Source organism: Lampris incognitus, chromosome 7 (genome assembly GCF_029633865.1).
Source record: "Lampris incognitus isolate fLamInc1 chromosome 7, fLamInc1.hap2, whole genome shotgun sequence".
Lineage (NCBI taxonomy): Eukaryota > Metazoa > Chordata > Actinopteri > Lampriformes > Lampridae > Lampris > Lampris incognitus.
In genome coordinates this window covers 26,196,079-26,218,491 of record NC_079217.1, presented here as the reverse complement: position 1 = coordinate 26,218,491, position 22,413 = coordinate 26,196,079, and the positions used below count along the sequence as shown (strand labels likewise).

At 47.2% G+C, this 22,413-nt stretch overlaps 1 protein-coding gene across 1 annotated transcript in view; it reads right to left on the bottom strand.

Annotated features, from left to right (window-relative positions):
- grik4 (glutamate receptor, ionotropic, kainate 4) overlaps nucleotides 1-22,413 on the bottom strand; it is a 275,842-nt gene that overhangs the window by 9,787 nt on the left and 243,642 nt on the right. The window contains exons 12-13 of the mRNA XM_056282988.1: nucleotides 15,884-15,997; nucleotides 941-1,050 (exon numbers count right to left, since the gene is read on the bottom strand). Of these exons, the coding sequence (XP_056138963.1) occupies nucleotides 941-1,050; nucleotides 15,884-15,997 (224 nt within the window). The remainder of the gene's footprint in view (nucleotides 1-940; nucleotides 1,051-15,883; nucleotides 15,998-22,413) is intronic.

Below are 22,413 nucleotides of genomic sequence, written 5' to 3'. Positions count from 1 at the left end.
GACAGTGGAAAACCCAACTGACAGAGAGGGAGAGGGGAAAAAAAAAACAAAGAACAAAATGACAATAACAGTCAAGTGAATACAAAGTCACCTTGGCTGTCTCTATGGAAGGTGCCAACCTGCTCTCCATTTCTCAACTGCTATCTACATAAATGGAGTGGGAGAAGGCAATCTGACTGGCTGCTTCAATTGATGATGTGGTCTGACGAAACCATTAAGCTTTGAGACATATATGAAACATTGCAGTAGTGTTGTGCTTCACTTTTCAAAGTCAGAATTAAGAGTCCTACTGATCCGATACACCCAACTAGACAAGATCGCAGTAAACCTCAGTGCAAGTAGCAAAAGTGAGAAGCCAGAAGTTAATTTAAGGCTTTTTCCACCGTGAGCCGAATATGTAATGAAACTAATACTTGGCTTTCCTAAGTAAACAATTGAGATTGAATGCAGGGTTTTTGACAGAGAACAAATCACCTCACTCCAATTCAGAGGCAATTATGTAGGTGGAGACCTAGAACATATAGTTACCTGAGTTTTCACATGTTAATTTGATTTCAGTAGCTGTTCAAACGATATCTAGTTTGCATTATCGAAGATAAAACGTCTTCGGCAGTTATATTGTAGAGTAGTTGTGCTACTGATAAAGTGATAATGACTTGCAACATTGGTCGTGTCAGCTCTGCATCTGGCCAGCAGGTGTCAGTGTGGTCGTGGAGACCTGCCACTGGGAAGAAAACGGCTCTTTCAGTGAGACGATGGAATTCAACTGTAGGATAGAGAGCAGACCCCGTTTGCTTCATTCCCTTAACCCCCATCATGCCCTCCCTTTTTTCGCTCTCTTTCTCTTGTCTACCTCTCTCTATCCTCACCGCGTCTTTTCTCTTTCTTGTCCTGGTCTGTCCTTTATGTGTGTAGTTTGTGTTAATGGTGATATTTCTACCTTGCCACCAGAAAGAGGACACAGCTCACAGCCAGGTAGGCCAACAGCATGAAGAGCCAGACTCCTGGAGAGAAGGGATCCAGGAAGGAGAAGTAGCCCGGCCTACGACCCTACAGCACACCACAAACAAAGACAGAAAAAAAACTCTATCAGAATTATGAATGCTTGCCAAGTAACTCTCAAAGCCCATATCAACATCATACCCAGAAACTCAGCCAATTTTTTTTCTTTTTTATGGTGGAGGGGAATTAGGTTAAATACTGAGTAGTTGTAGGGATAAGTAGCTCGTTAAGTGATATTTGACTTTTGTTAATGGCCCTCTACAGAAAAGGGACCAAGGTTAAATGAAAAGAAGCATTATTTTCCTTCTGAAAGTGTAAGCAAAAAAAAGAAAAGAAAAAAGATTTATACCTCTGGGACAGACTCTGGCTTCACAGCTAACTCTAGTAAATAAAGTAGGAAGTATTTCTCTTCAGAGAATACCTTTATTCATGCTAAGCAGGTAAGAAAATCACAGAAAGTGGAATCAGTTCATCTGAACACAACATTTATTGAGAGAAATTATTCATCACTCATCTAAGTGACCTCTTCAGTCTCAAATGACAGCAGGTATCCCCACCCCTATGCAACTGTATTGTTTATAAGGGTGGGGATACCTACAGTCAGTTTAGACTAAAGAGGTCACTTAGATGAGTGATGAAACGTTTCTCTCAATAAATGTTGTGTTCAGATGAACTGATTCCACTTTCTGTGCTCTTCAGAGAGTAGATTGTTTACTTACACAGGATAATGTTAGATACATTAGACCCATTTCATTGGGAGTGATGAAGAAGGACAGGATTAGGAAAGATTATATTAGAGGGACAGCTCAGGTTGGACGGTTTGGAGACAAAGCAAGAGAGGCAAGACTGAGATGGTTTGGACATGTATGGAGGAGAGATGCTGGGTGTATTGGGAGAAGCATGCTGAATATGGAGCTGCCAGGGAAGAGGAAAAGAGGAAGGCCAAAGAGGAGGTTTATGGATGTGGTGATAGAGGAAATTCAGGCGGCTGGTGTGACAGAGGAAGATGCAGAGGACATCCAAAACAAATTGAATCAAGTGCAACTGGACTTGGTATATATCCGTGAAGACGCTTCACCTCTCATCCAAGAGGCTTCATCAGTTTGTGCCTTTCTGACTAGACCAAGCTAGTCTGACTGGCTGGTGATGAAACTCAGATATTTATCCTCTTGGAGTCGTTATCAGAGCTATTGATGTCCATGACTCTTTGTGTTCCGATGTTTAGCAATGCCCGTCATTATCAGAGGTATTGATATGCGTGGCTCTTTTGTGTTCCGATGTGAGTTTCATCACCAGCCAGTCTGACTAGCTTGGTCTAATCAGAAAGGCACGAACTGATGAAGCCTCTTGGATGAGAAGCGAAACGTCTTCCCGGATATATACCAAGTCCAGTTGCACTTGATTCAATTTCTTTTGGATAACCATGACCTGGATGAATGAGAACATTCACAGACATGCAGAGGACAGGAAGAAATGGAAACGGATGAGCCGCTGTGGTGACTCCTAACGGGAGCAGCCAAAAGTAGTAGTAGTAGTAGTAGTAGTAGACATCAGACCCATTCACCCTGCTGAAGGAGGATCTATCTGGCAACTCGCAAGTTATGCAGCACTTGTGTTCTGACATCTATTTACGAGGATCCCACACCAAGCAAGTCAAAGTTAATTTGTGAATGGCATGGATAAGCGGGTATAGATAATGGATGGCTATATCATATTCCAGAAAAAAAGACAATGCCAAGTTTTCTTCCTATTTCTCTCCTTCCAATAAATCTAACTGGCTCCGACCTCTATGAGGACAGGTGATGAAGTGATTGAAAGCTAGCGTGGCGCTCGCAGCATCATCGCATACACTCATCTGTGGACTAACCGCTTCTATCAACTTGAATGTGCTGAGGCTGAAACTCACTGTGGCCAAAAGTCATTTGTAATTGTTGACGCCTTTTGTTTGTAAATGGGTCTGAGTATCTACGCATTTGTTCACAAACCACTGGTTATCCACTCTGGTTAATGGGTGATTGCTATCACTTTGTGATTCTTCACATACTGTATGCCAAGAATCTGGGCGTTTGTGTTGCAAGGTTTTAAGGAGTTGATTGCTTGAAAGCTACAGTATAGGTATGCAATGCAAGTTACATATTCCACTTAGCCCTCAGAATAAGATAGTTGTTTAATAATGTGAAAGATATGCCTATATCCGACGTAATGATAGGTTCTGGGGCCCTTTCCTTTACAGTTGGCCTGCTGGATCACCACCCCATTGGTTTTTCCAGGTCTTATAATGTATAAATTAAGCACTACATACATTATTAGGTCCATTCACACGGAGGAATGTGAGGTCCACAAAAATTAAGGATTCCAATATTATGTAACAGAGATAAAGAAAGCAGAGACATTTATATTCTCTTTGAGGCTACACACTATAATATACTGCAAGGAGCAAAAGGTCAAATAATAAACAAAACCATTATGGCTGCATTAAATATATTTTAATTTCTGTAGCCCATACCTCACTTATGCTACAGAGCATGCTGTGCTGCTGCCCTGAAAATAAGGAGATTAATTGGCTTGGTTTAGATCGGAAAGCTCGGTTCACTGGGGTAGCAAAGTATAACAATGTATAGGTTTGGACTGGTAACCAGTGGCAAATGAGATAGAGGCCAGAATGGGCTTGGCAGCTAGTAGCCAAGTGGGAATATAGGGGCTAATTCCTAATGTTTCACTATCTGGCCCCAACAGGCATTGTCCTCTAAATGAAACTAATTTCTGGTGAAATAAAACCAAGCAGCAGGGAGATTTGTGTGTGCGTGTGTGTGTGTGTGTGTAAGCATGTGTTTTTGTATTGCGACTGTACTATATATGTAGTCTGGCTGACTAAGCACCTGTTGAGGAAAATGACCCATGCACAATAGAGATAGGCAGAAGCCATCTACTGATGCCTCTGAAACAGAACTGGTTACCGGGTGGAGCAGGTCAGTTTAATATTGGAGGCATTCAGATAAACTGTCAAGGTGTTTTTATCTGTGGGGAACCATCCATCCATTCATTATCCAAGCCACTTATCCCAAGTGGGGTCGCAGGATGCTGGAGCCCATCCCAGCAGTCACTGGGGGGCAGGTGGGGAGACACCCTGGACAGGCCGCCAGTCCATCACAGGGCTGACACATGAGGTCTGAGGGAAACCACACTGCAAAAATTGTACCTCTCCTTCTTGCATTGACAAGCAGTTTTACTGCTCTCACCCAAAGATCTGGTTTCTCTTGTGCAGCCTATTTGGTATGACAAACTGTGTTGCTGCAATAATCTGTTTCTCACCTGCTCAAAATGAGCATCAGACTTACAGCATGAGCATAGTAGGAATTTTGGTGGGCATTTGTTATCATCACAACAAAAAAAAAAAGCCTTTACACAGAGATGAAAATTCATAATAGATACTTGATCACTCATATATCAGCATAAATGGGTAAAATCGGAGAAGAGCAGGTGGCAGGACAAAATGATAGTCAGTACAAATTGTTACTGTGGCTCAAACCAGCCTGTCTATCTCAGCCTGGGTTTCACCTATTCATAGATAATCATACCCAGGGATGATTATGGTTGTCTGAGAGTTCATTTTTAGACCTAGAAAGCACAGGATCATGGCGTCGTGGATGCGCATCGACAAACCCTCCTTGCTGACACTTTTTGTAGCAGTGATATGTGCTGACATGGACTGTCCCCTTTGCTGGTCTTGTGTTGTACGTGCTGAAGCAGTGATTTTGTTAATGGCTCAGCCTGCTCAGACCACTCTTAAGATCCCACCACTAAGGTACAATTATGAACAGAGATGCTGAGACACCAGTTCCCAGTGCTAACAGATGGTGGAGAACTGAGCAGATATTGGAGCGAGAGAGAGACAGACAGACAGACAGAGAGAGAGGGAGAGAGATCAAGAGATGGTCATGCTGTTGATAATTCTGGTTTGTGGAGCTATAAGGTTTTGGGCTTTGCGACTGAGAGAAGGGTACATTTTCAAGGGATAGAGAGAGAAAATTGGCCATTGTAAAACTGAAGCAGCGAGACTAACAAGATATTCTGAAAAAGGAAAAGGAATTTCCTAAAATTTGTCTGGTGAAAAGCGCCAATACCTGACGATGATTTGGGTATTTTTTGAGAGCTTTCCAAAACACTTGGGGGGGCCACAACAGCAAGTCCTGAATGAACTAAAGTCAATCAGTGTAAATCAGTGTAAAGAAAGACAAACACACAACTGGGAGATGTGGTTTTTGAAAATAATGTTCAGTAAATACTGTGATGCACCACAGTGCATATTTACCCTGGCTTTAACTCAGCTTCCAAGAAAGTAAACTATTAATGCCTTGCCCAAGCTGAGGCGGCCAACAGGTCAGCAGGTTATCTTCCTGTTGTGTGGTGTGAAGCAGTGTAGGTGCACAGCTGCAGCCTGCCACCCATGACAGGATAGGATGCCAGAGCATAGCAGGAGCTTAGCCCTAACGCACCCATCTAGTCAAGCTTTACAATGCAATGCTGTTTAGCATTATAATTATACAACACAAGATAAACATTCAGTATATACAGGATTCTCAGGTTATCAATCAGAAACTGGGTTTCGGAAAGCAATTAATGTGACAGCGGTAGCCCAGCTTTTAAGAGCCATTCAGTCAAAGGAGCACTATATTGTATTAAACTGCAATAGGCCTGTTGGCAAACAACGCGGCACAATATAAACTCGTGAATGCTGTAAAAATGGAGGTCTCTGCTTTTCCTATTTGACAGGGGGCTGATTGGACTGTAAAATAGCATTCTGTCTATCATGCATTGCACACCACAAATGGTCTCACCCCTCTTTTGGAAAATACAACCTACTTGAATGTTAGAGCGAGAATTTGAACTTGATGAGTGATTGTGAGCGTGCCATTGTGCATGTGTGTGTCTGTGTGTGTATTTGTGCATATATACACATGCATGTATATATACATGTGCTTATGTGACTTGGTTAGTGTACAGATTTTTAGATTGTGTATTATTTTGTGTGTGTGTGTGTGTGTGTGTGTGTGTGTGTGTGTGAAACAGGATTTCAAAGTCTGTCAGCAGCTGTCTATGCCGTCACTCATCCACCGCTCTGCAGATGCATGCCTAGGCATTATCACACTTGTGGAGAAACAGAGCTGAGGTAAAATAGTGGGCGGATGGTCTCTGGCTGACCAAAAGACCATGAGCATGGCTAGGCAGGAGGTTACGATGTTGGAAGACATAGAGGGCCATATATCCTCCTCATTGCACCTCTATTAATGGAGTGATAATATAACAAACTTGTACATTGTTTTTAAAAAACAAACAAAAATAGAAGCGGCTTTTACTGTGTTGTATGTTTTGAAAACTGTCTCCCAAGTACCTATAAGTGTTTGTGACCATTTAGTGTGTTGTGACCCATGACTTCAAAGGTCATAGGTAAGTGTCTGGGTGGCACGGTGGTCTACTCTGTTGCCTACCAACACGGGGATCGGCAGTTCAAATCCTCGTGTTACCTCCTTCTTGGTCGGGCGTCCCTACAGACACAACTGGCCGCGTCTGCGGGTGGGAAGTCGGATGTGGGTATGTGTCCTGATCGCTGCACTAGTGCCTCCTCTGGTCAGTCGGGGCGCCTGTTCAGGGGGGAGGGGGAACTGGGGGGAATAACGTGACCTTCCCATGCGCTACATCCCCCTGGCAAAACTCCTCACTGTCAGGTGAAAAGAAGCGACTAGTGACTCCACATGTATTGGAAGACGCATGTGGTAGTCTGCAGCCCTCCCTGGATCGGCAGAGGGGGTGGAGCAGCGACCGGGACGGCTCAGAAGAGTGCGATAATTGGCCGGATACAATTGGGGATAAAAAAGGGGAAAAAATCCCCCCCCCCAAAAAAAGAAATTGGTCAAAGGTGACGGAATAGATAAATGATAATGTGAAGGGATTTGGATGACTGGGGGTTGGTACTGAATGAAATGGAAATGATAATCACTGAGCAAGGATATACTAAAGAGGTCTGTTGAGGCATGATAGTGGATGTTTTGAGCAGAAAAGTTCGCTGGTAGAGAGAGAGAGTAAACCCATCAGAGCCAAGGCTGCCAGAGTGGGAGGCAGCAGCAGGTGTTTGGGGGCGACACTGTTCATATCCTGTTGTTTTATGAGCTAATTCCCACAAATAGGATATCACCAAAATACTGGCAATAAAAGTTGGCTCTCCCTCTGCCTCTGCTACCTCCTAATATGCATATGAACAAAACATTTTAACATATACCCTTATACACGCTCTCCTCCTTGCCCTCCCTTCCTCTCTTTCTCTCGGGGGCCTGCCATCATGTTAGGTGTGTGGCTGAAGGGAGTGGTGAGGTTATCCACTCAAGGATTTCACATAGTCATCCTGCTTCTAAGTATTCACAACACATTCCTACCCCCTAAGGCTTCTTGCCTGAATACACTCCACAGACTGACGGGCTGACTGACTCAAAAAGACTTCCCACTGTCATTTCAATTCTCACTCCTGCTTGTTCCCTTGCTCTCACTCGGTTTTCTCCGCCTGTTTTTCATCTATCCCTACCTGTCCCTCATTTCTCCCTGATTCTCATTAATCATGCCCCCCACCTCCTCTCTCCCTCCTTCCATTGCCTTTCCTCAGCCACCTTGATAGGGTTTGCACAGCTAATTGTGTCAGGGCAGACATGTTAGCTGTTAGGGTTGTTGTGACCTCAGCAGTTGGCGGTCTGAGGAAAGATGTTGATCCGGCGCAGGTCACAGGGTCATATTCACAACAACATCCCACTATCCCCTGTGGTCTTCAGGCTGTCTATGTCTTTTGTGCATGTGCCCTTTGTGTGTGTGTGTGTGTGTGTGTGTGTCATTGCTTGTTACAACGAGTGTATTTTATGTCGTTGATTGTGAGTGTATATAAATGAGGGGGTGTGCGTGCATGTTTTGGACAGTGTTTATGGAGCGTGTGTTTGGGATGCATGTGTTTGTGCATTTTGTTTGGGGGCAGAATAGTGCATGTAGCCGGAGTCAATAAGGTTACGTTGCCTCTGGCTCTTGCTACCCTCAGGGCAGCTCCTGAGTCTGACAAGGTTTCTACACAACCTTACTTTACTCCTTCATCAAATTAGGCACGCACGCACGCACGCACGCGCACGCACACACACACACACACACACACACGCACACACGCGCGCGCGCTCTGTTTTACCCTCTACCTCACAAGGTTGGAGATGTTCATGATCCATGAGTATGTTAAGATTCATTGTTAATTCATATAGGCTTGCATCAGAGAGGTGTTGTGGGTAGAACATAAATAAATGCATAATTAGATAACGTGAGATGGTGTCTGTCTGTCTGGGGTTATGTAGTGATTCATAGCTCTGAGGGATATCATTCATTGGTATCCTTTATGAATACATTTGCAAAATAGATGTGCATTTTTGTCAAAGCATTTTAAAGCATTCTGTTGTTTCTTTTTCCATTTTATTTTCTTTAATTATGTTGTGGTGCACAATTTTATTAGTCATTTAATCTTGTTTCAAGCTGATGGCAATCAAGCTGATGGCAATTTTGTCTGAATGTTTCCACTCAAAATGTGTGGCAGTAACATTCTCTTGATAAAGAGGCTTTGAAACACATAAACGGAGAGAAAGTATTAGGGTTTGCACCCGACCCCAAGAGCACAAACACAGAAGGCACAATATAGCGGGACCAACAGGCTAATTTATTGAAGAGAAAACTCAGGAAGTCCACTTTCACCAGGAAACGCGAAGTCCACCTTTAAGCCGGGAACCGTGGAGTCGCCCTTTAATCCGGGAGCAGTGGAGTCGGCCCTTAATCCAGGCAGGAGGGGGGGGTAAACAGGAGGATACCAAAGGAGAACGGAAAATCACAGCAACGCTGGAGTGAAGAAATCCTCTTCGTAAACCGAAAGCAGCGCACAGGGGAAGGGGAGCAACGAGGAAGGTCCAACAGAGAAATCTCCAGGGAAGATCCAGGTAAGTAAACAAACTTCGATGAGCAGGACAAGCACAAGTACTCTCCCAGGGAACGGCACGAACTGGCAACAAGCTGAGAGTGACACAGCCAGATATAGGGAGGTGATTGCCAACAGGTGAGTGGAGGGGTAACGAGGAAACAGGCATCAGGTGGAGTTGGCAGAGCCCCGGGCACGCCTACACTGCAGAGCGGGTGTGGAGCGGGGAGACGCCGAGCCTTGGCCAAGGTTACACTGCAGAGCGGGTGTGGAGCGGCGAGACGCAACAGTACCCCCCCCTCTACCGGAGCCACCTGGCGACTGACCTGGCGCCCCCGGGTGGGCACGGTAGAAGTCGGCGAGGAGAGAGGGATCCATAATGAGCTTCCGCGAAATCCAACTGCGCTCCTCAGGTCCATAACCTGCCCAGTCCGCGAGATACTGGAACCCGCGGCCGCAGCGCCGGACTTTAAGCAGCCGGCGGACCTTCCATTGAGGATGACCATCTACAAATTCCGGAGGCGGAGGCTCAGGAACCGGGGGCATAAGAGGACTGCTGGAGACGGGCTTAACTCGAGAGACGTGGAAGACAGGATGAATGTGCATGGAGGAAGGCAGCTTCAGCCGAACAGCTGCCGGGCTCAGGACTTTCTGGACTTCAAAAGGACCAATGAAGCGGGGCGAGAGTTTCTTGTCGGTTGTCTGGAGGGGAACGTCCTTCGTGGACAGCCAGACCCTCTGTCCCTTCTTGTACTCCGGCGCAGGGGTACGTCGCCGGTCAGCCCCTCTGCGAGCGCGCTCCCCAGCCTTGAGCAGTGCTGTCCGAATGGTCCTCCAGACATGCTGACAGCATCGCAAGTGGAGCTGTACGGAGGGAACGGCCACTTCATCCTGCTGTGGGTCGAACAGGGGAGGTTGATACCCCAGGGATGCCTCGAATGGAGAAAGTCCAGATGCAGAGCTGACCAGGGAATTGGTGGCGTACTCTACCCACGGTAGGTAGTCACTCCAGGTGGAGGGCTTGCTGTTACATACACAACGCAACGCTGTCTCCATGCTCTGGTTTGCCCTCTCGGTCTGACCATTTGTTTGGGGGTGGTAGCCCGAAGACAGACTTACTGTGGCTCCGATGCCTTTACAAAATGCACGCCACACTTGTGAGGTGAACTGAGGACCTCTATCGGAGACTACATCTGATGGCAGGCCATGAAGCCGGAAGACATGTTGCATCAAGAGGTCCGCGGTCTCAGCAGCCGAAGGAAGTTTGGGAAGGGCTATCAGATGGACGCCCTTGCTGAAACGGTCTATGACGGTGAGAACCAGTGTTTCCCCGAGAAGGTGGTAGTCCGGAAACAAAATCCAAAGCCACGTGAGACCAGGGGCGGCTAGGAATAGGGAGTGGCTGCAACAGACCAGATGGCGCCTGGTGAGAGGCCTTGCTGCGGGCGCAAACAGTGCAGGCCGCTACAAAGCTCTTGACATCCTCCCGCATAGTTGGCCACCAGAAGCGCCGAGCGATGAACGACTGGGTACGACTAACTCCTGGGTGACAGGAGAAACGACTGCTATGACCCCACTGAAGAACTCGAGACCGAACAGCATCTGGGACGAAGAGGCGACGGGGTGGCACGTTACTCGGAGCGGGTTGAGCACGTTGGGCAGTGCGAACAGCCGACTCAAGACCAAAAGTGACCACACCGACCACTCTAGCCGCAGGGAGGATGGGTTCAGGCTCTTCAAACGCGCCTTCCTTCGGGTGTAGCCGAGACAGGATGTCAGCCTTTACGTTGCGTGTCCCAGGACGGTAAGTCAGAACATAGTTGAAACGACTAAGGAAGCCAGCCCACCGAGCCTGACGACTGTTGAGACGTTTGGCTGCCCTCAGGTGAGTCAAGTTCTTGTGGTCCGTCCAGATGAGAAACGGGTGCTCAGCGCCCTCGAGCCAGTGGCGCCATTCCTCCAGAGCAGCCACTACAGCCAGTAACTCCCGGTTTCCAACGTCATAATTCTGCTCGGCCGGCAGAAATCGGCGGGAGAAAAAGGCGCAAGGATGGAGTTTCTGGTCCTCAGCCGACCGCTGGGAGAGCACCCCCCCTACGCCTGAATCCGAGGCATCAACCTCTACCACGAATTGTCTCTTGGGGTCAGGATGGAGCAGCACTGGGGCCGAGGTGAACCTTGTCTTGAGGACTTGGAAAGCAGAGCGGGCAGCAGGAGACCAGATGAAGGGTTTGGCTGGGGAGGTCAACGCAGTAAGCGGTTCTGCCAGCTGGCTGTAGTTGCGAATGAATCTCCGGTAGAAATTTGCGAACCCTAGAAAACTCTGCAGCTCCTTACGGTTGGTAGGTTCCGGCCAGTCCACCACTGTCTGGACCTTGCGGGGATCTGCTCTGGTCCGTCCCTTCTCTACGATGAATCCCAAGTAATCCACAGAGGGGGAGTGAAACAGGCACTTCTCTGCCTTGACGTAGAGTTGGTTCTGGAGGAGGCGCTCCAGTACCCTGCGAACATGCTGGACGTGTTCCTCAAGAGACTGGGAGAAAATGAGGATGTCGTCCAGGTAAACGACGACAAACACATCCAACATGTCACGGAGTACGTCGTTCATAAACGCCTGAAACACTGCTGGTGCGTTTGTGAGTCCGAACGGCATCACCAAGTACTCATAGTGGCCTCGGGGTGTTTTGAAGGCGGTCTTCCACTCATCGCCTTCCCTGATTCGCACGAGGTGGTAAGCGCTCCTCAGGTCTAGCTTGGTGAAGATGGTCGCCTGTGAGAGAGGCTCAAAAGTCGAACTCATAAGTGGAAGCGGGTACTTGTTCTTAATGGTGATTGCGTTCAGTTGCCGGTAGTCAATACAAGGTCGAAGTCCCCCGTCCTTCTTCTTCACAAAAAAGAACCCTGCAGCAACAGAGGAAGACGAGGGCTTGATGAGACCTGCAGCAAGGGACTCGGTGATGTACTCATCCATGGTCGCCTTCTCAGGGAGTGACAAGTTGTAGAGGCGGCTACTGGGAAGAGTAGCCCCAGGACGGAGATCAATGGCGCAATCATACGGGCGGTGAGGCGGGAGTGACTTAGCACGGGTCTTGCTAAATACCTCACCAAGGTCATGATACACAGGGGGCACGGAGGAGAGATCAGGAGGCAGGGGAGTAGGCGAGCTCAAAGGCGTAGCACTAGGAGCTGCACGAAGGCATTGGGCATGGCAAGTAGAGCCCCATCCAAGGACTGTGCCTGTGGACCAAGAGATGTGGGGTTCATGGTGTCTGAGCCAGGGGCGTCCCAAGATAACTGGATTAAGCGGGGAACGTATGATGTAAAATTGCATTGTCTCTGTGTGGTTACCTGCAACGGTGAGAGTAACGGGGACGGTCCGCTGTGTGATACAGGCTAATCTCCGGTCATCCAAGGCAAACGCATCAATGGGGGTCCCAAGAGACTCAAGGGGAATATCTGCCTGCGAGGCAAAGTCAAGGTCCATAAAACTATCATCTGCTCCGGAATCAATCAGGGCTCCAAGGGAAAGTCTCTGGCCCGCCCAGACTAAGGCAATAGGAACAAGATGGCCGCGAGATTCGGACCCACGGGAGAAGGAAAGGCGGCTTACTAGGATCTCCCTTGGTCCTGGTAAGCCTAATCTTTTGGCCGTGAGGGACAGTCGCGGAGTCGGTGCCCCTTAAGACCACAGTACAGGCAAAGACCTGCCTTGAATCGGCTCTCCCGTTCAGCAGGAGTAAGTCTAGCACGTCCTACCTCCATCCGCTCTTCTACATCCCCAGGTGGCGTTGTCGCGAAAGAGTCAGAGGAGGGATTGGCCGGGGAAACGGGAACAGCGGTTCGGTCTGACGCAGAGGTAGTTCTGGGATTGAAGGAAGTTCCACGCAAGGCCTTCTCACGCTTTCTCTCCCGGATACGTCCATCAATGCGGATAGCGAGAGCAATGAGGTCATCCAGAGATGAGGGTTCTTCTCGGGTAGCAAGTTGATCCTTCACCGCCTCGCTCAATCCTCTACGAAAAGTGGCACGCAGGGCCTGGTCATTCCATCCGCTCTCAGCGGCAGCCAGGCGGAAGTCGACGGAGTAATCTGTGACGCTGGCGCCGCCCTGCTGGATGTTATTCAGTCGTGAGTCAGAATCCCGACCGTTTACCGGATGGTGGAAAACCTTACGTAGCTCTGCGACAAAGTCTCTATAAGAGTTACAGTAGCTGGCCCCCATGGACCAAGAAGACGTAGCCCACTGCGCTGCTCGACCACTGAGCAGGTTGGTCACGTAAGCGATCTTAACAGCATCACTGGAGAACACGGTGGGCTGGTGTGTGAAAACAAGCTCACACTGCATAATGAAGGTAGAGCAAGTTTCAAAGTTACCGTCAAATGGGCGTGGACTGGTAATGATGGTTCCACGGGGTAAATAAACAGAAACCGGAGGATCTACTGGAGCGGCGGCCACAGGGGGCGCACTTGCTGGCGGTACAGGCTGGTTCAGCTGCTGGTTGGCAAGAGCTGCTGAAATGGTCTGCAGTTGTTGCATGATCTCTGCCTGCTGACTCGCCATCGCCGCTTGCTGGACAGCTAAAGCTTCCACAGAAGCTTGCAGGGGTTGAACTTGAGACTGGAGACCCTGCACAGCAACCGAAGCCTCTTGTAATTGCTGGGAATGGGCGTTGGTAATCTGAATTTGTTTTACTAGGGCTGCTTGCACCGGATTGGCTGTGGGTGTGCCGTCTGTGCTGGCTGGGGTCGTCATGGCCAGTTCGTACTGTTAGGGTTTGCACCCGACCCCAAGAGCACAAACACAGAAGGCACAATATAGCGGGACCAACAGGCTAATTTATTGAAGAGAAAACTCAGGAAGTCCACTTTCACCAGGAAACGCGAAGTCCACCTTTAAGCCGGGAACCGTGGAGTCGCCCTTTAATCCGGGAGCAGTGGAGTCGGCCCTTAATCCAGGCAGGAGGGGGGGGTAAACAGGAGGATACCAAAGGAGAACGGAAAATCACAGCAACGCTGGAGTGAAGAAATCCTCTTCGTAAACGGAAAGCAGCGCACAGGGGAAGGGGAGCAACGAGGAAGGTCCAACAGAGAAATCTCCAGGGAAGATCCAGGTAAGTAAACAAACTTCGATGAGCAGGACAAGCACAAGTACTCTCCCAGGGAACGGCACGAACTGGCAACAAGCTGAGAGTGACACAGCCAGATATAGGGAGGTGATTGCCAACAGGTGAGTGGAGGGGTAACGAGGAAACAGGCATCAGGTGGAGTTGGCAGAGCCCCGGGCACGCCTACACTGCAGAGCGGGTGTGGAGCGGGGAGACGCCGAGCCTTGGCCAAGGTTACACTGCAGAGCGGATGTGGAGCGGCGAGACGCAACAGAAAGAGTGAAAGAGAGAGAGAGAGAGAAAGAGATTGAAATAGAGAGAGAGAGAGCACAAGAGAATGAGGGAATCTGAAGGTAATTAATACCCAACAGGCATCTTTTATCTTATTGCATTCGCCATTCTTATTGATCAGACTGAAATTTTCATTTAAAGTTTGAAAGAAGCAGCAGCTCCCCTTGTAGAGATCAGTTTGTCTCAGATCAATAGCTAGTGGATTAGACCTAAACAAGTGCAGTCACAGAAATTCAAATATTGAATTGTAGGACCATGTCAAGGGACCGCTCCGGTTGAGACTTGAAAAATTGCCAGGGGGCAATGGCAGACTGAGTGACAGAAGAAAAAACTGAAAGAGGATAGAGGAGAAAAAGACATAAAGAGAAAGGAGGCCCAATTTCACTCACTTTTATCTTTCTCTCTTTCCTGGCAAACACTCCCGCAGACCTTTCCTTATCTTAATAACAGCTTTTTCTCTTACTGCCCCTCTTATCCTACAGTATAGGGTCAACTGGGACCGACCAATGCTAATTCTGCAGCGTGACTGCACTGTGTTATCCCTGAGGGCCAGAAATAAGCACGCTCCCTCCGTGTCAGCTCCCCGCCACCACGCGCCTGCCTGCCCGCTCGCTTCAGAGGTGATACGCTACGCGGCGGCCCATTTAACACAGCACCTGCTGCTAGCATCAATTGATTCACCCCAACTGTTGGCACTCAGCTGAGTCCCTCGCTGCTTACACCTATTAACGCTGTGCGACGACGAGAGAAAGGGAAAAAGGGATGAAGGATGAGTAAAAAGTGGGAGGGGGGTGAGAGTAAAGGCGAAGAAAATATCCCACCGGGGACACTACACTAATGTTAGCTCGTACGAGTGCCAAACAGCTTCGATGCGGCCTGTGGCCAGTGTCTTACTGAGCCTCACTGCGTCACCTTGGGTTTTGGAGGGAGGCTGATGATTAATGGGCCGGTGGCTCCACAAACACTGGCTCATTTCCACCTCTTCCTCTTTTGGGTTTTCTCTGTGGGCCATGGAGGGCATTTTTAGGATGAACAACATGGCCAAACCCAAATCAGAGGGTTAGCAGGGAGCAGCCGTGAGTCTATCATCTGGTGCTGCGAGGATGGGAATGGGGGAGTAATGGAGAAGTGAAAAAAAAAAACAACCTACCAGACAGTATGAAAACATGGAGAAATAGCAGGGATGGAAAGAGTAAAGGATGCGGGTTGGATGAGGGGGAAGTAGGGATTGAAAAAAGAGGTGTGGAAAGCAGGGGAAGGATAGAGCACAGACTGAGGAGAGAGAGGACACGCAGAGGGGAGCAGGTATGGATGAGCAGTAGGAAGGGGCGATAAAGCAAAGAGGAGGAGAGTTTATGGAAGGATTTAGATAGACTCTGTGGGCCAACTGAGATGGCTTCTGTTGCAGCTCAGCCATTAGACATGGCTCACTACCAGCTGCGGACTGTTGGCGTGGCGCGAAAGGGAGGGCGGCAGGATAAAGGTAAGGAAAGTTAACTTACCAAGTGGACACGGTACATGATGCTGATGCCAAGGGTCATGAAGGGCTTAGAAAAGTCAATGACCTTCTCACGCTCCGCCGTGATTGTCAGGCCTGCCACCGCAAGGTCGGCTTTCTGAAACATGCACGTACAGAAGGAGAGGTAAAAACGTATGTTTAAACATGGACTGAAGTAGTTGTCAGCACGAATGCATATCGAACACTCATTTGAAAATACATTCAGCTTGCACATACAGACAGACAGACAGATAGACAGACAGACAGACACAGACACACACACACAAACATACGTTTATGATAGAAATTATTTGGGTCCTCAAAAGTGAGGGTAAAATACGAGGTGGCCCACTACTTGATAATTCCCTAATAATGCCTTATTGTGTTCAATAGCCTTTTTGCCTGCCAATAACATTATCTCTTGCGAGGATAATCCAGTCTTGGCAATACGTCTACTCTGTGTGTGTGTGTGTGTGTGTGTGTGTGTGTGTGTGTGTGTGTGTGTGTGTGTGTGTGTTTGTGTGTATGTGTGTGTGTCCTGACTCATGCAGGGGCACCAGAGAGCTCAGGATAGCCATTGTGCCGGCCAAGGGCACACTGTCAAGACAGACCACTTGACAAAGCAGCCAGTGATATAACATGCATAGAAGATTGTTCAATATATACAGATTGTGGAGGGCTCAAAACTAATCATACAGGCCAAAAAAGTGCATCTGCACAGGATTTTTCATCTCCCTAAGGAGCAAAGAGTGAAGGCATCAACACAGTAGTCTTTGTCCTCTGCAGGACAACTAAGCGGATTCGGCAAAGTGAAAGGCATAGGAGATAAAGAAGGAGAGAGAGGAAACCAACACTGCCCCATTCAAGATCCACAATATCCACTGTTTTTATTTCGACCACTGCCTCTCTGCCTCAGACAGAGACAACGAGGGAGGGAGAGATGGAGGATGACTGACTCACATGACATAAAACCTTGAACAGAAACCTATATTTTGCAACAATTTGAAACATGTGAATCTCCAATACCTACTTTTTGCCATTTAATTTTCTTTATTTATTTTCTTATCAAACACCCTGAAACATTAACAGTACAAAACATATGGTAGTCTATCCAGTCTACTACTACTACTTTCAACTTCTCCCATTAGGGGTCGCCACAGCGGATCATCGGTTTCCATTTCTCCCTGGCTTCTGCATTTTCCTCTGTCACACCAGCCACCTGCATGTCCTCCCTCACCACGTCCATAAACCTCCTCTTTGGCCTTCCTCTTTTCCTCTTCCCTGGCAGCTTCATATTCAGCATCCTTCTCCCAATATACCCAGCATCTCTCCTCCACACGTCCAAACCATCTCAATCTTGCCTTGATATGGTGGTCTATCCAATACCTATTTGAAATCATCAGCAGTGTAATTTGGAGCTATCAAGCTGTGGAGGCTGAGTGCTCCTGGTAAGTAACTCATTGTGATTGTCGATGTTGACAGGGGGCCTAGTTTGGTGATTAAACTATCTATGGATTTCAGCGCAACAGATCCAGAGTTAATTATTTCAATATAGGTCAACTGGCATTCAGTTAAGACATTTTTTTCCATCTTTGTTAGTTTTTTTAATAGGTTTCCTTAACTGAACTCGCGTAACACAGAAAAGACAACGTTTCTTCAGCCAAAACAGTCCCTCTAACTTTTTGACTGAAGTTGATAAATGTACCCCTCCATGTATCTGAATCGAACTGACTTGACCTTCTCATCTTCATTGTCAGGGCAGATCCTCCAAAGCTGATTTAGAATATACACTACCGTTCAAAAGTTTGGGATCACCCAAACAATTTTGTGTTTTCCATGAAAAGTCACACTTATTCACCACCATATGTTGTGAAATGAATAGAAAATAGAGTCAAGACATTGACAAGGTTAGAAATAATGATTTGTATTTGAAATAAGATTTTTTTTACATCAAACTTTGCTTTCGTCAAAGAATCCTCCATTTGCAGCAATTACAACATTGCAGACCTTTGGCATTCTAGCTGTTAATTTGTTGAGGTAATCTGGAGAAATTGCACCCCACGCTTCCAGAAGCAGCTCCCACAAGTTGGATTGGTTGGATGGGCACTTCTTTGAGCAGATTGAGTTTCTGGAGCATCACATTTGTGGGGTCAATTAAACGCTCAAAATGGCCAGAAAAAGAGAACTTTCATCTGAAACTCGACAGTCTATTCTTGTTCTTAGAAATGAAGGCTATTCCATGCGAGAAATTGCTAAGAAATTGAAGATTTCCTACACCGGTGTGTACTACTCCCTTCAGAGGACAGCACAAACAGGCTCTAACCAGAGTAGAAAAAGAAGTGGGAGGCCGCGTTGCACAACTGAGCAAGAAGATAAGTACATTAGAGTCTCTAGTTTGAGAAACAGACGCCTCACAGGTCCCCAACTGGCATCTTCATTAAATAGTACCTGTTAGAGCCTGTTTGTGCTGTCCTCTGAAGGGAGTAGTACACACCGGTGTAGGAAATCTTCAATTTCTTAGCAATTTCTCGCATGGAATAGCCTTCATTTCTAAGAACAAGAATAGACTGTCGAGTTTCAGATGAAAGTTCTCTTTTTCTGGCCATTTTGAGCGTTTAATTGACCCCACAAATGTGATGCTCCAGAAACTCAATCTGCTCAAAGAAGTGCCCATCCAACCAATCCAACTTGTGGGAGCTGCTTCTGGAAGCGTGGGGTGCAATTTCTCCAGATTACCTCAACAAATTAACAGCTAGAATGCCAAAGGTCTGCAATGCTGTAGTGGCTGCAAATGGAGGATTCTTTGACGAAAGCAAAGTTTGATGTAAAAAAAATCTTATTTCAAATACAAATCATTATTTCTAACCTTGTCAATGTCTTGACTCTATTTTCTATTCATTTCACAACATATGGTGGTGAATAAGTGTGACTTTTCATGGAAAACACGAAATTGTTTGGGTGATCCCAAACTTTTGAACGGTAGTGTATGTTGTTTTCTTAATTCAAGGTCCAAACGGTAGAGTGTATGACACACAAGAGCAGAACTGAGGCTATTCCTCCAGCTAACATGCATGCATGCGTGTGGTTGTGCATATATGTATCTGTGTGCATGTGTGCGTGACCTTGTACACTGCTCAGGATGATTGGTCTTGAGTGAATCCATGTTAAAGAAGCTCCTCATCTGAAGACACTTAAATCCTCTGATTTGCTTCTGCAGTGCCAAGTGTTTTTCTGTTAGCTTTCTCATTTTTCTCATTAAACTCTGGGATGGATGAGCCTGAATGTTTAGTACCCACGTGGGCCCAAGTACCTGCCCCCTATCTCCCACATTTCTATTGCTGACAGCTGCAACAGCTTCTTATTTCAGTATTCATCAAAGCCAAGGACCTTCAACTGAGTCAAGAGTTGTTAGTTAGGGGGCGTCCGCGAAGCTTGGCGGTCTATTCCGTTGCCTACCAACACAGGAATCACTGGACTGAATCCCCGTGTTACTTCCGGCTTGGTCTGGCATCTCTACAGACACAATTGGCTGTGTCTGCGGGTGGGAAGCCGGATGTGGGTATGTGTCCTGGTTGCTGCACTAATGTCTCCTCTGGTTGGACGGGGTGCCTGTTCAGGGGGGGAGGGGAGAGGGAACTGGGGGGAATAGTGTGATCCTTCCACACACTACGTCCTCCTGGTGAAACTCCTCACTGTCAGGTGAAAAGAAGCGGCTGGTGACTCCACATGTATTGGAGGAGGCATGTGGTAGTCTGCAGCCCTCCCTGTATCGGCAGAGGGAGTGAAGCAGTGACTGGGACAGCCCAGAAGAGTGGGGTAATTGGCCGGATACAATTGGGAAGGAAAAAGGGAGAAAAAAATCCCCCCCCCCAAAAAAATAGTTGTTAGTTAAGAGGAGGATACTACATGATCTAGATGCATCCCTCCATCCATTATCCAAACTGGTTATCCTGCTCAGGATCACGGGATGCTGGAGCCTATCCCAGCAGTCATTGGGCGGCAGGTGGGGAGACACCCTGGACAGGCCGCCAGTCCATCACAGGGCCCACACACACACACACCTACCTACCTAAGGACAATTTAGTACGGCCGATTCACCAGACCTACATGACTTTGGACTGTGGGAGGAAACCGGAGCCCCCGAAGGAAACCCACGCAGACACAGAGAGAACATGCAAACTCCACATGGAGGACAACCCGGGATGACCCCCAAGGTTAGACTATCCTGGGGCTCAAACCCAGGACCTTCTTGCTGTGAGGCAACTGCGCTAACCACTGTGCCACCGTGCCGGCTTTTACAAATTATTCACACTGGTTAATACACTTTCTCTTTCATTTCTCAGCAACACCAAGAGACCTTCACCCACAACATGCACCACTCGACCAGCCTCCTCTGAAGCTTCTGATCTAGAAGCATTTTGAGCATAATTTATCTTGGTATGAATCATAACCTGAGTAATGAATTTTGGCTGTTAAAATACACTAAAAGTAGAAACTGCCCTTTGTTTGCATTTGCAGGGCAGCAAAGTCCATACACAAGCACTCCAATGGTTGCTATTTCAGTTCTTTGCACTAAAAAACCCCTGTAATTTTCAAAATCATTGGATTTAAAATACATAACAAAAATATTGCATACAGACATGATTTGAGTTTTTGTCAGGACTGACCAAGCTGGGGAACAACACACATTTCTCCCCCACTTCCCTCACAGTCTGTAGGTGTAGGGGCAGCCTGGAAACTGCTAGACAATTTGTACTGTGTGCGTTTGCTCAAAACAGTGTTTGATTGACTATTGTTTACTTCCCTGAAAAGGGGACTTTAACCAGGTACCAGGCTTTCTGATTTTATCATTTCATAGTGTTTGGGGGTAGATTATGCACAGTGCATACGTAGGCTATTGGCCAGCACTGATTCGACACCAGCCTATAGACGTACTACAATATGCATTTTACAAATATCTGCTTTGAAAATGCATTCTCAGACCTCTCAGGGATTTAGGGATTTAGTGTAATGCATGGCTTCCCGTCTAAATCTCATACTGCGTCTCAGCTTCAATTACAGCATTCTAGCCGCTTTTACCTAGCTGCAGCCCAGCTTCACACTTAGACACAACATCCATGCCCCAGCCCAGGCCCGAGGCTCCCCCGCCACCCACATCCAGTCAACATCCCCCCTCCACATCCAGTCAACATCCCCCCTCCACCCCATCTTCTGCCCCCGGCTTCATCTTTTGCTCTCCATAGTTTTATCGTCTGATTCGCTAGTTCCCAGTCCCGGAAGGCGGCCCACGCACGGGGAACAACCATCCAGGCAATTTCAACAAAGGAAGTCACTCATCCTTTGAAAAATGAACAATGAGCCGTAACAACTGCTGAAATATTTATGCGGCTATAGAATATTAATATTGATTATCAGACTCCTCTGCCTGCCTGATTTTATGCCTGCTACTACAACTCATAAAGTACAATGTAGAAAGTCAGCTATTTAATAATGCACCGCTATTCTCTTTTCCTCTGTCCTACCATACTAGCTTCATTCAATCAGACCACGCCAAGACAGAAAAAAATAAAATTTAAATAAAATTTAAAAGCTCCAAATACAAGGTCTGAATAAAACATAAGCTTCTGAGTGCAAAGCTCTACTGATTGCAGCATTTGGCATCACCTAGAGAGATTCTTTTTAGCCATTCTGTTACTCTTTGAAGATTACTTTCCATTCTTCGCTGCACCATGTTTAGGAAAAAAGGAATAAATGTAGATTTTGGTTTGGATGTCCTGTGAAAAGTCTCATTGTTAGTTTTACCACACACCTTCAAATTCCCCGCACGTAGCGAGTCTTGAGGCTTTATGACAGCCAAACAGGCCTCCATTATCCTGACCAAGCCCTAATCACTCACTTTTAATGCTATCAAGTGCATAAAGTATACTGCACACTGCAGCATGTCTGACTTCTTACTCTCCATCAACTTTAATTCCGTTTCCCCCTCTATTCCACTCTACATGCCCCCTATCCTTCCCGCCCTTTTCCTCTAAGCCTTTAGCAAATATCAAACCCGAACCCCTCTCGTCTGTGAAGCCCTCTCTACCTCCAGGTTTCCCCACTCTTATCCTGTGACAAATCCCTCTCAGGCAAACCCCCTGCCTTATTTTCTGTGTGTGCCTTCCCCCTGTCTAGCTCCACTGGCAGCCAAAGACAAATGCAGAATTCAACCATGGCACTTCTGAAGGTCACCCAGTCAGCCAGAAGCAACTTACATGAGGTAAATGCTGTGACAATAATAAGAGTGGGCACTGCTTGCTTTATGTCCTTAATGGCTTTGCCCTCCATTAGCCGACAGAATTAAGACAGATCACTTTCCAAGACTTCCCCCCTCCCCCTAGTAATGTCTCTCTTTGATTTTCCCCTTCTTACCCCATTTCTTCTTTCCATCACCTCTAATCCTGCTCCTCCTGTACTTACGCATCATAATTCCTCCCCCCTTCTCCTCCCTTCAATCCCCTTATCAAACCTGTAGCTGTTAACAGCTACATACAC